This window comes from Salmo trutta, chromosome 3 (genome assembly GCF_901001165.1).
Source record: "Salmo trutta chromosome 3, fSalTru1.1, whole genome shotgun sequence".
Taxonomy (NCBI): Eukaryota; Metazoa; Chordata; class Actinopteri; order Salmoniformes; family Salmonidae; genus Salmo; species Salmo trutta.
Window position 1 is genome coordinate 9,113,355 of NC_042959.1, and position 17,126 is coordinate 9,130,480.

The 17,126-nt window shown below is 41.7% G+C and overlaps 1 protein-coding gene across 4 annotated transcripts; it reads left to right on the forward strand.

Annotated features, from left to right (window-relative positions):
• The first annotated feature begins 972 nt into the window (after window positions 1-972).
• LOC115167736 (uncharacterized) lies at window positions 973-14,936 on the forward strand. 4 transcript variants are annotated; one of them, XM_029722385.1, is made up of 5 exons: window positions 973-1,551; window positions 10,791-11,398; window positions 12,177-12,330; window positions 14,409-14,452; window positions 14,605-14,936. In XM_029722385.1, exons 1-4 carry the CDS (start codon window positions 1,359-1,361, stop codon window positions 14,426-14,428), a joined length of 975 nt encoding a protein of 324 aa, XP_029578245.1. In that variant the 5' UTR covers window positions 973-1,358; the 3' UTR covers window positions 14,429-14,452; window positions 14,605-14,936. The 4 variants fall into 4 exon arrangements, with proteins under 4 accessions (XP_029578245.1, XP_029578248.1, XP_029578240.1 ...); XM_029722388.1 differs by having other exon boundaries at window positions 12,256-12,330; XM_029722380.1 differs by lacking the exons at window positions 14,409-14,452; window positions 14,605-14,936 and having other exon boundaries at window positions 12,177-12,455.
• The last annotated feature ends 2,190 nt before the right edge of the window (window positions 14,937-17,126 follow it).

Sequence of the window (17,126 nt, forward strand, 5' to 3'; positions counted from 1 at the left end):
AATGCAGATAAAGGAAATTAGATATTGCGATGAACCTGTTTTAGAGTATTTACATGATGCATAGGAAGGGTAGTGTGCTGTTTTCAAATGATATTTCTGTATATATTAATTACAAATCAGCCTTTAACTAGTAAAATCATGTTTCTAGTCTAATGCATAGTTACAATGTGTAACCATTGATGTCCCAGGACCAAGATTGGTAAACACTGTTTGAGTGTATAATTGTAATACAAACATGCAGACACAGCATCATACAAAGACAGGAATTTGATTCTCCTGGTATTGGATATGACTGAAAAACAATCCCAAAGACATTCATACCTGAACTACACATTTATTTGCCAAAGTAGAGTACATGATCGGTGAATATATTAAATGTACAGGCTACAATGTGGGAATCTCAAGAATGGTAATAACTACATGTATATACGACTTGCATCTTTGGCACAAAGTTATATTATATTCTACTCAATCCATAGGCTTCATTAATGTCATTGACTGTTTTGAAGTTGATATAACTGGCTATGATAGCTGAGGTTCATAGCTAGGTTCTGAACTAATATGTAAACCAAATGTTTTAGTGTCCATAAACAGATCGGCTACATGGCTAGCTACACATCCAGAGGCATACAGGTATTTTTATCCGCCACTGCACAATAAGCAAGAAAATAGTTAGCTAGCTACATTACTTCATCTATCTGCATTGCATGGCAAATATCAGCAAGGCAAGCTTACAAAATTGTACATTCAATTTGCAGTAAATGCTTTAGCTAGTTAGATTCTTTACATCCACTGTTTCACAAGACGACAACATGGTTTGTTGGTTGTTTCAGGAGTCCCTAAAACATTAAACAACCCGAATTACAATGTCATTCTCATGTCACAACACCCATAAAGCTAGCCAGCTAGCTGGCTAATGTTAGCTAGTCAGCTAGCTTGCTAAATCGCGATTTTCGTAAATTAACTTTATGACAAAAAAAAAAAATATGCATACTCGTTTGTCTCTACATTAACTAACATATTCATCTCAACTGTAATTTTTGTGCATGATTCGTTAAGACGTTATAATCACTTCCATCCTAGTATTTTTGTCAGCCATGTTGGGTCTCAGAGCGTCAAATTCACCATGGGAACCACTCGATATGATTGGCTGGAGATTTGCATAAAGTTGGGAAAAGTTTATATTTTTCACCGCACAAAGGTCCCGCTCTCCTTCCATTGAAAACGAATGGGAAGCGGTATCTTTTGTTTTTCACGCTATTTATATAGGCTTTCTCAATTGTAGTTTTTTTTTTGTCGATATAATGTTACAGGTAGAGTAGAATAATACGAACACGTCGACTTTCATTCCGCTCAAAATGTCTAAACTACAGTTGTTGAACGTGTATGTTAGTGAACGACTAACAGCGGCTGTTTCAGAGATATCCGTAGCCAAAGAGACAACCATAGCGGAGTTACATAAAGAAATCTACCGTTTGAAGGAGGAGAATGGCCGTCTACGAAGACTGTTGGATTTGGTTTTCAAGCCAGAGATAAAGTTACACAGAGCAGGTTTGTATTGCCTGGTTACTGTATTAGCTAGCCAGGTATCTGAACTCCTCCACGGAGTTGAGCGCTGGCTAAGAAAAATGAATGAACCTGGAACTCTGCAGTCGATATGTCAAAATGTAACTTTAAATTCTTAAACTAGGGACGTCAAACATTCAGTCTGTGAAGACTATGGGGACTAGTTTAGAGCGCCAAGTGAGAAATATGTCATTGTTGCAATACGGGGCAACATGTGACCGACCGCCTTGATTTGGTCCTGTATTGCAACATTTGACTTTTTTTTTCATACATTGGATCAAAGCAGAGACACAGAGCTACAAAATGGTATATCATGCGCTGCATCTGAAGAACAATGGGAAAGTAATTATGCTTTGAGTGTTGATAAATTTGTAAGGGCCACTTTTGAGAAAATGGCCCTTGGAAAGGTGGGTATAATTTGTGGAACGTTCCAAAAGGAATCTGTTCCAAAAACTTCGTAAAGAACAAGGTTGCCAACAAACGCATACAAAGTAGCATGATCAATTGACCTAACTAGCTGCCGAATAGGCATCAACTCACCGCGTAGCTTATTCTTAATGTTTGTCAGTAGGCTACCAGAGTGAGGACAGACATTTTTCAGAATTATCTTATTCTGCTACTATACAACTTTGTATGCGTTGTTTGTTGCCTACTTTGTTATTTACAACGTTTTTGGGACAGATTCCTGTTAAAATGTTCCACAAATTATACCCACCCGCCCTTGAATGTTTTGGTACACCTACTGGAGAGCTTCTCTTAGTCTACACCCAGGGGCGGAAATCCCGGGGGGGACGGGGGGGACACGACCCCCCGTCCTGGGAAAAATATGATTTGTCCCCCCCAATATATCACTGAAGCATAACTATGTAATTTAAATAATATTAATAATACGCAATGAAAGCAATTGTGCTGATTATAGACACTTAATAGCGCGTTTTTAAGTTTCAAAAGATTGCGACCCCCCGCCCTTTGCCTTACAATGGTTTGATCCACTGCCAGTTCCTTAGTTTGCACGTAACTGCCGTGAGGTTCATCCAGTCAATCGTGCACACACACACACTAGCTGAATATGCAGAGCTAGCGCACAAATATTAACTATTAAGTTAGCTAGTACCTATTCCATTTATGTGGCGTCGTCAAAGATGGAATCTTTGCTTTCGTCAATGTATTCCAAGATCAGCACGCAGATGATGTAAGTTAGTGCTTCAAAGTCCCTGTGATAAGATTAGCGATAAACTGAAGTCCAAACTGAACAGAACTACACTCTTCTACCATTGTCTTAAATATATTTAATGGTCTCGTTGCAGAAGCTAAATTGTCGCAAGGGAGCTTTTATTTATTTATTTTATTTCACCTTTATTTAACCCGGGTAGCAAAGATTATAGCAAACACCACTGAAACTGAATTGGTGCTCGCTAGCTTTGCAAATTCAGCTATTGTTGGAAGCCAGCCAATATGAAACAAACTATTAAAATTACAAAAGGTTGCAGCATATGTTGTGTGAATGGTGAACTCATACAGCTGTCAACTCTTGTCATTTTAATGTTTCACATTTGCTAGCTACCTTTTAGATCGAAGCCCAAATAGAATGATTGAAGATGATAGAAGCCCATCCCCTACTGTAAATAACCTACACACTGTGTGTGTGTGTGTGTAGCCAGCCAGCCAGGTAGAAAAATGGCAGAAAAATAAAAGACGGACATCAGAGTATTTTTCAATACACCAAAACACATAGTAAGAACCCTAGTAGCCTAATATCTCAAAGACTAGTTGATAAAATGTTCATAAGAAAGAAATGAAATTCTAATGGAAATGTTTCACAATGATGTCATTAGGCAGAGCAGGCAACAGATGGCACACAGACAGCAGAGTTGGGGACAGATATGCAGGGACAGACTGGCAGAGACAGGGAGTCTCAGGTAAGTTTGTTGAGTCTTTGTTTGGCAACATTATGAAAGGTTCTCCATTTTTTTGACTTGTAAAATAGGAACATAATTGGAAAATGCTATGGATACCCCCACTCTCAACTTAAACTTGTGACTGAACTAAGATTTGTTAAAGGCAATGGTATTGCTGTTGTGATTAGTTGTGTAGTTTTGGGTACCGGTAGTTAGGAGTACGGCAAACACCTTATTTCTTTGGTTCCTCAATATACATTTACCATATTACAATGTAGGCTATGTGTTACAGCACTACTTTTGGTGTCCCCCTCAGGAATTGCTCTTGAGAAAATTTCATGTAATTGTCCCCTCCAAAGTTGATATCAGATTCTTGCCCCTGTCTACACCCATTAATCATTGTTCACACCCTCTAGTTTAACAGACTGACCACACCGCTCGCATCGTGTGCGTGGGCGTTGCAAAATAAATTTAGAAATCTGTCATTCAATTATTGCACCCACACTGCTCGCGCGCACCAACAAGCGTCTGCTTTTCAAGGGCTAAAATACAAATCGGTTCTATTTCTGACGCAGGTCGCGCTGCAAGTCCTGCCTCTCCCATCTCCTCATTGGTTTATAGAAGCAGGTACCCATGTGCCATCTCCTCATTGGTTATACCCACGTGGGTGATTGAAAGACGAACAAGGTCAGTGGCGGTAATGCACCTAATTTATGAAAGTTGCCAATCGCAATATAAAGTCAAGAGAAGAAAAAGCCTGGAAGGAAGAGAGATGACTAGAAACGATTCAGTTGACCGTTTTATGTGTGGATTCATTGACAGAGTAGAGGACCTTGTGCATTTCAGGTAAAATAACAACTCAATGTTTATATCCCAGGACAAATTAGCTAGCAACAGCAAGCCAGCTAAATAGGACAAATTAACTAGCAAGTGCAAGCTAGCTAGCTAAATTGCCATAAATGTTTAATGCTTTTCGACCTGTCACCAAATTAATATAATTGGTTCAGTGTTTGTTTTGATATTTTAACCTGCGTGTCGTGATCGTGTTTGGTGAAGGGGGGACAAAATAAATTCATGAACGATGGCCCACGCATGCAGTCGGTTTGGGTTCCGTGTAAAGCCACCCATCTCTAGGAATTCACGTGAGGTCATGTGCTAAAGGTAAAGATTAAGACTAAAAGTAGTAACCTACAATAAGGAAAAATTACCGGTAAAACAGAAAGACCCCAGATGATAAAAAAATATTTTATAAATATTAGATGACGCCTTACCCAGACACACTTGTTTAAATTGATGGGTGTTACGGAAATTTTGAATCCCAATGATAATTCAATAAGCTTTGACTAATCCCCAAGGTTTGTAAGACACTGGGTTAAGAATAATTAGGCAAGGACTCAGCTTTCTGCCAAAGGTCTGTACAGTTTATTCAGAGAATGTTCTAAAGTCAAAAATTAGGACTCAGTCCTTTTATAATACACACATATTCCTATCTTTAGTCCACTCCCTTCTCAAACAACCAGTACTTTTCCCCTCACTACAAAGAATCATAAAATTTGCCACATTCTTCAAGGCTTTCACCTCCCCTCCCCCTTTATGACCCTCTTGGTTTGAAACCCTCCAATGTTTTTCTATTACCTACTCTACAGCTTCACTCTGTTTACATCCCTACTAAAGGATATAACCTCAGTTTTACAATCCTAACCGATCTCCCCATATCCTGATTTTATCATCCCATTATTCTCAAACAAATCACCCTATTCTATAATAACAGAGTGGAACAGTCATTAAGTCATTTTCTTAACACATACAAATTATTCTAACATGGGTCATGTGAAAGAAATGCTGTAACTACCAGCCACATCTTGCCAAGTGGATGGGTCTCTACCGAAGGTGCAAACGGTACAGCCAAATGGTTACTTGCATAGTAGCAATATCAAAAATAGACAATGTCAATGCCAGTAGAGAAATAACAAAATAATATACAGTAGTACAAGAATAATATCAATAATGATATCAGTGGTGAGTTCTATGCATACAATCAGGGGTAAAGTGGCTAAGCAGCAGGATAATAAAATAATAGCAGCAGCAACGTATGGTGTTTGTGTGTTAGGAGAGTCATGTGAATAGAGACACTGCAGATTGTGCTGATGACTGGGAACTCGCCCCCAGTGATAAACTGGTCAGTCCGAACCACGCATGAACAAGGGAATCTATATTTGGAGAGCTTGTTTCTGTCCTGCCCTTGACTTTGGTGCAGGGCATGTGATGTCCATAGCCTCTTTGTCGCAAAACTCCCTGATCTCTCAAAAATATTAATTTGTCTAGCTGTGTCCGGTCCAGGTGATGCTTGTATAGGCAGGCCATCTATGGGAGGAAGGATGTCAGCGTTGCGCAGCAGTTGAAACCTGGTCCCGACTGGGTCCAAAAGCTCCTTGGCGACAACACCAGGCTCCAGAGCATCGAAGCTGTAAAACAAAAAATGTAGAAGAACAATTCACCTCCCAAATTTAGATTAGAAGAATAACCTCATACAATAAATGATATTCACCTGAAGTGCTGGTACTGCTTGATCTGTGGCAGTGGCCTGAAGTATGGAGTCAGGTGTTGTTGCCAGCCGTAGCTTTCCACCAGCACTGTACCATCCTCCAGTCCAACCAGATGTGGGATGTTGACCCCTGTCACTGTGCTGTCCTTCACAACACTAGTAATCTTGGAGAAAGTGTTCAATCTGGTCTTTCTGAAAAGCGCTGCTTGATGAGCCAGAAGCACCAGTCGGAGGCAAACTTGGTGTGGCCTGGGATCAGGAAGTGAAGGTCCAGACTGTGGTGGAGCTTGTGCAGGGTCCACCAGGCACAATACCAAAGCACAAACTTGTTCTTGTTTTGGCAACTGCAGTTATCACAATTCAGGTCCCCACGTGTTTCCCCAACTCCTTAGTTGGTGAAGAAATGGTGCATGTAGTTTGACTGTGCTACTGCCTTTGCTGGATGTGACATGCCTTCATCAATCAAGTAGTTGACTTGTGGTATTCCTTCACAGCAGACACCAAACAAGCCACATTTTGAGTTAAAAAGTAGATGGGACCTGGCTGCATAGGGTCAGAAGGATAGTAGATGGGACCTGGCTGCATAGGGTCAGAAGGATAGTGCACCTGGAAACAACTAACATTAAGAAATGAAAATGAATTGTCTCACCCCTGTCAGTCTGTCTTTACACAGCTCAGTGAAAGGCATTTGCCTGCATCTGTCGTGGAAATATTCAGTCAATAATATTTCTCAAATACCGGAGCCTGTGAGTTCAAATAGACTTTATTACAATATAATAAAAGCTGAGCTGGTTCATGAAAACAACTAACTTTCCAGCCTTGGCACACACTCTTTATACAGGTTTCATCCTTATGTCACACACAACTCCTCTTAATGACTCATCCCCTCTGGCATTTAGCCACCGTTGTCTTTTTGCCTTGCACTAATTTTAGTTTGGTTTCACATTAGGGCATGGAAACTTTAGAGCCATAGCAATGGTTAACAAATAAACAGTCATGTCCACTCCCCAGACAGGTGCATGTCTAATGGTGTCTAATGAACCAAACGCACATATAGATTGCACTATTCTTGCTGGCTCCTCGAAATGAGCACACCTGTTCTGGAAAATTCCCGATAGGCATAACCAACAATAGCAACAGTAAATATCAGGTCATAGCACTGGAACAGAAATAAACAGCCATGTCATCCTGTGAAGTCCTCTGAAATGAGCACACATGTTCTGGAAAAATCCCAATACTTCCCATATGTAGTTTGTATATATCCCATCTATGTCCTTAATCAGTATAAAAGTAGGAAATGTTGCTGACTTGTTGATTAAAGTCAAAGCTGTAATGCATCCTGATGTCTTTGCTTGTAGGTTCAGTAGGGCCCCCAGAGAGAACTGCAGGTCTTGACTAGAGGTCGACTGATTAATCGGAATGGCTGATTAATTAGGGCCGATTTCAAGTTTTCATAACAATCGGTAATCTGTATTTTTGGCCACCGATTTGCCGATTATTTTAAAAATATATATTTTTTACTCTTTTTTTTTAAACCTTTATTTAAGTCAGTTAAAAACATTCTTATTTTCAATGACGTCCTAGGAACGGTGTGTTAACTGCCTTGTTCAGGGGCAGAACGACAGATTTTTACCTTGTCAGCTTGGGGATGCAACCTTACGTTAACTAGCCCAACGCTCTAACCACCTGCTTTACGTTGCCAAGGTAAGAAATCCAGGTTAGCAGGCAATATTAACCAGGTGAAATTGTGTCAGTTCTCTTGCGTTCGTTGCACGCAGAATCAGGGTATACAGAATCTGGCTCGTTGCGAACTAATTTGCCAGAATTTTACGGAACTATGAAATAACATTGTAGGTTGTGCGATGTAACAGGAATATTTAGACTTAGGGATGCCACCCGTTAGATAAAATACGGAACGGTTCCGTATGTCACTAAAATAATGTTTGAGATGATAGTTTCCGGATTTGACCATATTAATGACCTAAGGTTTATTATATTATAGTTAAGTCTATGATTTGATATTTGATAGAGCAGTCTGACTGAGCGGTGGTAGGCAGCAGCAGGCTCGTAATAGTCAAAGATATATGGTTTAGAGAGAAATAGTCGACGCGTCATAATTCCTGTAATAACTTGCGGCTGAACCTGAAAGGGGTTCCTTCATTATTTTACCGTTCATGTCTTCCATAGAGAATGTCTTGATCTACTTCAAACAAGGTCTGTGTTTTGTGCTTAAACCGCCTCGGCGTTTTGATACCCGTGTAAATCTCACTAGGTAACGTTTGTCAACATATTTTCATAAATCCACTCTACAAATTTTTGTATCTTTGCTTATATTGATCAGAGTTATATCCTATGGATATCTACACAGTTATAAAATTGGCAAGGTGGTGTAAGCCTAAACCAAACACAGACCTTATTTTAAGTTAATCTAAAAATATCCTATGGAATAAATGAAGGAACTGCTTTTCAGATTTTGCTAGAAGGTGTCATGGGAATTATGATTCGCACTTTTGTAGTCAATTCTTACCATGCCCATTATTAAAATAGGATTTCCTGCATATAGAAATTAGTTTTTGTTTTCAGCATTCATCACAGGTAACTTAAACTCTATTTTTATTATTCAAACAGTTGAGAGTATTTGTCTTCAGTATCGTTGTCACTTCAGAGCTGTGTGTGTGTGTGTGTATATATACATTTTAAAAAATCATAATAATCGGCCGATTAATCGGTATCGGCCTTTTTTGGCCCGCCAATAATCGGTATCGAAAAATAATAATCGGTCGACCTCTAGTCTTGACAGGTGGTCTTGCAGTCAGCAACCATCTTCTGGTAGACAGACTGCTCACTCTGAAGAAGCAGGTGATGCTGCTCTTGCTTCTTCAGCTCGGCTGACTTTTAACAGCTTCTGGCAGATCTGAAGACCTGATAGTTGTTCCTCTGGTACTGCCAGCGCAAGTGTGTTCTGGGCGTAGTGCTTGATGTGGAGAAAACTTCTACCCCACAGATTCCTGAAGGAAGACAGTCTGAGGACACATACCTCTGGAAAGTTCAGAAATAATGTGAGGTCTTTAAAGTAGTGCCAATCATGTTGGAGGTCAATTTAAATAATCAAAATGTGTTTATGCTTCACATAACAAGTGTTGTCATCAATTCCTTGTAGAGACGCCACACCGCTGCTTATGTCACGTGATGGCAGCAGTTTCCATAAGTGTTTGTGTCCTGGGTGGCGTCCTGGTAATAATATTGCATTATCCTCTGCATAGTTGTTGATGAAGTTCACAACTCGCTGCAAGTCCTCATGCTTCAGGTGTAACCTGTGCTTGCTTGGACCAGCTCTCTTTTTGATGGGAGGCATCAGCCCATTCTCCTTGTATGACTGGTGGAGGAGAGTCTGTTGTACTGATGCTGAAAGACAGTCCAGAAAGCCGTAATCACCCCCAGACACACTTGGCTAACTTGAAAGGTCATGTAATCATCTGTCCAAGTGGAGTCTTGTTTAGACATGTAGCTAGCTAGCTAGCTAAACAATGAACCATAATCCCAATCCATAGTGTACTAGCAATAAAAACCATTGTCATAGCTAGCTAAAGTTAACAACATTGGTTCAATGTTAGCTAGCTAATATTAGGCTATAACTAGCAATGCTAAATGGTTTTCTGAGATATTATTACGCAGATCATACACCTAACGTCAGCTAGCTAACAGTAAGCTTTAAGTTGCAATGAAAACTGCTTTCTGACAATTAACAAACGTATATCTGAAACTGTAACTAGACTCTTACCCGTTTACATGGATGAACGCTTCATGGTAGACTGCAACCCCTTTCATTAAATAACATGTCGTTTCCGTTCAGTTTGTGTAGCGTGCTTGGCCCGTTGTCAAGTCACTCTGGTTGAGAGCAGTTCTCCATGGCTGACGGTATATCTTTAGAAAAAACAGCAGTAGAAAGGATGATCTTCATAACAAGCAGCTCATTTTATAGATCGATGCTACACGGCAGACCAATTTGAAACTCTTCTCTCGGCATGTCCAGCCCATTCATTATGGGGCGGCAGGTAGCCTAGTGGTTAGAGCATTGGACTAGTAACCAGAAGGTTGCTGGATCGAATCCCCGACCTGACAAGGTAAAACTCTGTCATTCTGCCCCTGAACAAGGCAGTTAACCCACTGTTCCTAGGCCATTATTGTAAAATAAGAATTTGTTCTTAACTGACTTGCCTGGTTAAATAAAGAATCCCCCAAAGACTCAAGGCTGTAGTTGCTGCCAAAGGTGCTTTAACAAAGTACTGAATACTTATGTAAATGTGTATTTCCATTTTTTATTTTTAATACATGTCACCCTGTTTTTGCTCTGTCATGGGTGTGTGTGTGTGTGTGTGTGTGTGTGTGTGTGTGTGTGTGTGTGTGTGTGTGTGTGTGTGTGTGTGTGTGTGTGTGTGTGTGTGTGTGTGTGTGTGTGTGTGTGGATTTAATGGGAACTATTTAATCCATTTTAGAATAAGGCTGTAATGTAACAATGTGGAAAAAGTCAAGGTGTCTGAATACTTTCCGAATGCGCTGTGGTAAAATACGGATCCCCAGAATGCACTGTAGCTGCAACTGTATCGTTGAATCAAAATCTAAATCAAACAGAAATGATAAAATAACTAGGTAGATTATTCAACATTTCATAATTGCATGTTTTAGGGCCCAGATAATTGACCTTTGGATTCCGTTTTAGATTGAAAAATGTCTAATTATTGAATAATTTGCATATATATTTCCTATTTTTCCTCCATCAGATTCCCACCAGCTCACTCACCCCATATCTGAAGAGGTTCCCCCGGAACAGCAGCACTGTAAGCAGGAGTGGAGCCCCAGTCTGATTCAGGAGGACCCAGTGCCCACACAGATTAAAGAGGAACAGGAGGAACTACAGACCAGTCAAGAGGAAGAGCAGCTTCTAGGGCCCTTTGATACCAAAGACTCCATATTCACTTCTCCCTGTGTGGAAAGTGACTGTGATCAGGAGAACCCATCTCAGCACTCACATCTTCACCAAACCCAAACTGTGGAGGACAGAGAGAGGGACTCTCTACTCACCTACACATCTATAGAGATCAAAATAGAACCTGATGGAGATGATTACAGAGTATCAGAACCAGCCAGTGACTCTCAGCCCCTCTCTGTAGTAACTCCAGACTGTTCTGCAGCTCAGAGTGAAAACATTGAAAGTGATGATGAGGAGGAGAGTGGAGGACAGCTATCAGGGTTTAAGACACTCGAATCAAAGAGAAAACAGATAGAGAAAGGAGAAAGGTTCCATACCAGTGCTGGAGGCAGGATGGCCACAATGTTGCCCCATTTGACATCCTCTAGGAAAACGTATGCTGCTCCTTATTCTTGCAAGGTGTGTGAAATATTTTTTGTGTAGGAAGACTTTTGTCTCAAACATTTTTTATGTCATATGTATGAAAAACGTATAAAAAGGATAAAGAATGCCTGTGTGGAAAATACTTAAATTCCTCAGAATGTACAAGGTTTCTCCTATATTCATTTAGCAGAGTAGCCGCCACGCTTATGACTTTATTTATTGTGCGTGTATATATATATATTTTTTTTTTTGGCGTGGCGGCATATATTAGTTCGGCCGAGACGCGCTTTTAAGTTACAATGTATATTTGATGAATTGAGTTTTTTGTGGTAAATGCAGATGCCAACCCCATGCTTCAGCTTATTTATTAAAAGCAGCTATGCTGCATCTGTTGGTCTACATGTTCTAAGTCTTTTAAAGGGATAACATTTTAATATGGTGTTCACAATTTAATTTGAATGAATTTGTAAGTAGAATGTTTTTTTTAAAGAGTCACCAGAAGTGACCCGGGGGGAGATCCTGGATTAAAAAGGGGTTTAGGTGGTGGGTGTGGCAATGGATGGGTCGGCACGGCTGAATTCTTTCCAGGCTCTGGGCAAGAACACTTTTGAGATCTTAACATCGGAGGGAATTTTTGTGTTTTTAAAGCAAATTTCCTGCAATCCTATGCATTTTGCCATGGCTAAGTTTAGTGTTTCTCCCTTTTTTAATTAATCTTTTTTATATATACTACCTGCCCAAGACTTTTATATACAGAAAAAACACTGTAGTGTGATTTCCATGTAATTCCCATGTGATTCCCATGTGTGTGCAGAAGCGTTCGATCCGTATGTGTGGGAAGTGTGAGCCATGCAGGAGGACTGAGGAATGTGCTCAGTGTGATTTCTGTAAAGACAGGAGGAAGTTTGGAGGACCCAATAAGATCAGACAGAAGTGCAGACTCAGGCAGTGTGACGTCCACGCTCCGGGTGAGTCCATTCCATGCTCAGTTCCATGCATCTGACCTTAACCCAACACCTAGTGACTCAAGAGGTTTGGATCTGTTTGTTATCTATGCAGTCACTTCACCCCTACCTACATGTACAAATTACCTCAACTAACCTGTACCCCTGCACACTGACTCAGTACCGGTACCCCTGTATAGAGCCTGCACACTGACTCTGTACCGGTACCCCCTGTATAGAGCCTCCACACTGACTCTGTACCCCCTGTATAGAGCCTCCATACTGACTCTGTACCGGTACCCCTGTATAGAGCCTCCACACTGACTCTGTACCCCCTGTATAGAGCCTCCATACTGACTCTGTACCGGTACCCCCTGTATAGAGCCTCCACACTGACTCTGTACCCCCTGTATAGAGCCTCCACACTTGACTCTGTACCGGTACCCCCTGTATAGAGCCTCCACACTGACTCTGTACCCCCTGTATAGAGCCTCCACACTTGACTCTGTACCGGTACCCCCTGTATAGAGCCTCCACACTGACTCAGTACCGGTACCCCCAGTATAGAGCCTCCACACTGACTCTGTACCGGTACCCCCTTTATAGAGCCTCCACACTGACTCTGTACCGGTACCCCCTGTATAGAGCCTCCACACTGACTCTGTACCGGTACCCCCTGTATAGAGCCTCCACACTGACTCTGTACCGGTACCCCCTGTATAGAGCCTCCACACTGACTCTGTACCGGTACCCCTGTATAGAGCCTCCACATTGACTCTGTACCGGTACCCCCTGTATAGAGCCTCCACACTGACTCTGTACCGGTACCCCCTGTATAGAGCCTCCACACGGACTCTGTACCGGTACACCCTGTATAGAGCCTCCACACTGACTCAGTACCGGTACCCCCTGTATAGAGCCTCCACACTGACTCTGTACCGGTCCCCCTGTATAGAGCCTGCACACTGACTCTGTACCGGTACCCCCTGTATAGAGCCTCCACACTGACTCTGTACCCCCTGTATAGAGCCTCCATACTGACTCTGTACCGGTACCCCTGTATAGAGCCTCCACACTGACTCTGTACCCCCTGTATAGAGCCTCCATACTGACTCTGTACCGGTACCCCCTGTATAGAGCCTCCACACTGACTCTGTACCCCCTGTATAGAGCCTCCACACTTGACTCTGTACCGGTACCCCCCTGTATAGAGCCTCCACACTGACTCAGTACCGGTACCCCCTGTATAGAGCCTCCACACTGACTCTGTACCGGTACCCCCTGTATAGAGCCTCCACACTGACTCTGTACCGGTACCCCCTGTATAGAGCCTCCACACTGACTCTGTACCGGTACCCCCTGTATAGAGCCTCCACACTGACTCTGTACCGGTACCCCTGTATAGAGCCTCCACATTGACTCTGTACCGGTACCCCTGTATAGAGCCTCCACACTGACTCTGTACCGGTACCCCTGTATAGAGCCTCCACACTGACTCTGTACCGGTACCCCCTGTATAGAGCCTCCACACTGACTCTGTACCGGTACCCCCTGTATAGAGCCTCCACACGGACTCTGTACCGGTACACCCTGTATAGAGCCTCCACACTGACTCAGTACCGGTACCCCCTGTATAGAGCCTCCACACTGACTCTGTACCGGTCCCCCTGTATAGAGCCTCCACACTGACTCTGTACCGGTACCCCCTGTATAGAGCCTCCACACTGACTCAGTACCGGTACCCCTTGTATAGAGCCTCCACACTGACTCTGTACCGGTACCCCCTGTATAGAGCCTCCACACTGACTCTGTACCGGTACCCCATGTATATAGCCTCCACATTGACTCTGTACCGGTACCCCCTGTATAGAGCCTCCACACTGACTCTGTACCGGTACCCCATGTATATAGCCTCCACATTGACTCTGTACCGGTACCCCCTGTATAGAGCCTCCTCACATTGACTCTGTACCGGTACCCCCTGTATATAGCCTCCTCACATTGACTCTGTACCGGTACCCCCTGTATAGAGCCTCATTATTGTTATGTTGTGTTACTTTTAATTCTTTTTTCTCAAGTTTAAATATTTTCTTAACCAACAGTGCAGTTCAAGAAGAGATGAGGGCTTTTAAGTAAGCATTTCACGGTAAGGTCTACACTTGTTGTATTCGGCGCATGTGACTAATAAAGTTTGATTTGATCACTTTACGTAACGGCTAAGATGTTGGGGTGACAGTCGCTGGACCCTGGTTCGAGTCTTTGATGCATCATGTTCTCTCTCCGTCTCTGTGTGTGTAGAAATTCTGCGTGTGAAGGATGAGGAGTGCAGGCGGATCCTGAGGAGAGGAGGACATCCCTCTGACTACAGTGAGAATGAGATGGAATGTGATGAAGCTGCTCGCCCGTCACTAAAAATGCACTGAACTAACATGCATGGTTGTTGATGACACTGATGTTTAGATGAACAGAATGAAATAGTCTCTATAATGCACAGAGCTTAACTCAGACAGCTGTTTGTAGCTGCTGTAAAAGTATTTCAAAGCCTAAACTTGATCACTCAGGATGGAACTTTCCAGTGCTACTGTTTTTGCCATGTAATATTTTTATTAAAACAAAATCAGACAAACATATAGTAGAATAGTTGACCTATTTACCTAGTCTGCTTGTTGTGTGTTCTATGTGAGATAAATGTTCCTCTCGAGGTGCATTCAAGTTGTGAGAGCCATAGAAGGGAAACAGGTACTCTGACAAGCAGTTAATACACAGCAATTCTTAATGCAATCTCACAAAAACACTTTTAAAAGCAGTTTTGTCCTTTATAAAAAAAAAGAGGGAGGACCCAGTTTTACATTGCTACCACGTTTATTTCTATACTCCTTCAATTGCGTGTGGCATCGTTAAACAAATGCAGTTTCAAGCATGGTTTAGTGCAACAGAGCTCTTAAAGGGGGAAAAAAGGGAAGTTAAATACTTTTTTTTTTAAATAGAAAGAACTTTTTTGTGAATAATTATTTATATATTTATAATAATCAGGATGTTTGGTTCAATGGGGGTAAATGTAGATTATAAAACCCCATGCTTCATCAGTTGGCTACAGGTGCTGATGCTTATTGCTAATGGCTCATCTGATAATATGGACGGACCATGCCTAGGCTTTATGCATAGTCCAATATCTGAAAATAATTTAAACATCGTTGTTACTAATATGTTTTTGGGCCCATTTCTAGAGGTGGATATTATATTTCAGATGGTGACATTTTGTCATTGATTTTAGAGTAGAATGTCCTTTTAAAAAAGTCACTAGAACTCAGCTTCACAGTCCTTCTACATAAAAATGATCCCGGGGGAGGACCCCGGACCCCCTAAGCAAGGACACTGGAATTGGTCAAACTCAGTTTAATACATGTACCAAATTATCCCTTTTCCCTTAAACGTATGATGTCCAGGACTTTCTTAGATGAAAGGGGAGGTTAACTTAGCCCCAAACAGTGGATCTCACTTAAATTTCAGTCAAGGGATTTTCTTTTTTTGCTTTAACCACTGAAATTGTAAAAGTTTGTGTAATTAACCTGAGTAATCCTGTCTCTCGTGTTTGGCGAGGATTCTGGCGCTTCCTGGTTTGGAAGTCAGCTGTCAAACAGATTGTTTGGAGATTTGCGACACTGGGGAATCACCTCGGGGAGGATAGTTTGTATGGTTTAATTTCATGTCCTTTGGACAAGGGTTCACACTGATTATTGAAATGTGCACATTTATGGGAATTCAGATGGTATTGCCTGAACGTCTTACCTGTGATTTATTGCCTTATTGAAGCCATGTAATAGTTGATTGGTTGATCAGTTTCCTGTAAGGTTATATGAAGCTCTCATTTGACAGTGAGGAGAAAGGGTTATGCCAGGTCAGAGTCAAAGGCCTTGAAAGAGAATACTTTGAGGCGTGTGTAATTTGAATATATTTCTCAACGGTGTACATGTATCTTGTGAATCCTGGAACTTGTGCGTCATCGCTGATCCACCACAACGGTCTCCCCTACATAAAGCTCTACCAACACAAGACTGCTGGCTATGAGGATGACAACATGGTAGGTTAGACACAGATTAGGCTTGTTTGTTAGTTAAATCAAATAGTATTTATATATTACTGCTATCTCCTGTGGTATCTATTTGCAGCCATGGCACAGTGATGAAGAGTTCCTTTGACCCTGTGCAGTGTAAAACAGCCATCAAGGTCAAACATATCAAGAGCTGAGTGAAGTGATGGGACAAGGAGAAAGTACAACCTTCTCCATAACATGAAGGTCGGCATTGTGGTGCAAAAATCACTGTTAATGCGGCAATCTTCTATTGCTATATATTTATTGGAATTTTAAAATGAATTATGTAGCTATAGACTCAGAATATAGCTTAGAAATGCTTTGATCATGAGCTTTGAACTGAAACTAATGTGGATGTTATGTATGGTCAGTCATTGCATCCATAACACGGTCTGAATTTGAGTGGTTACGTTTCTCCAGCACCATATCTCAGCTTTTCACCAAAACAGACAGGGTGCTGCGTTATTGTTTGAATTGTAGCTTGCCCCTTTATGTGAAACATTTACCATAAACTTTGTTGTATTCTGCCAGCGTGACTTAATTTTACAATGTGCGTTATAGATTTGCCTATTTACATATTGATCAGTTGACTAAATCGTCTATCTATATATATGTCCCTTGTTCCAGAAAGAGGGGGACAAGGTGCGGGGCCACATGCAGAATGGCCGTGTGAAGCACAGTGAGGGGGGGGCACAAGCAGCAACACATTGCACCACTACCACCACAT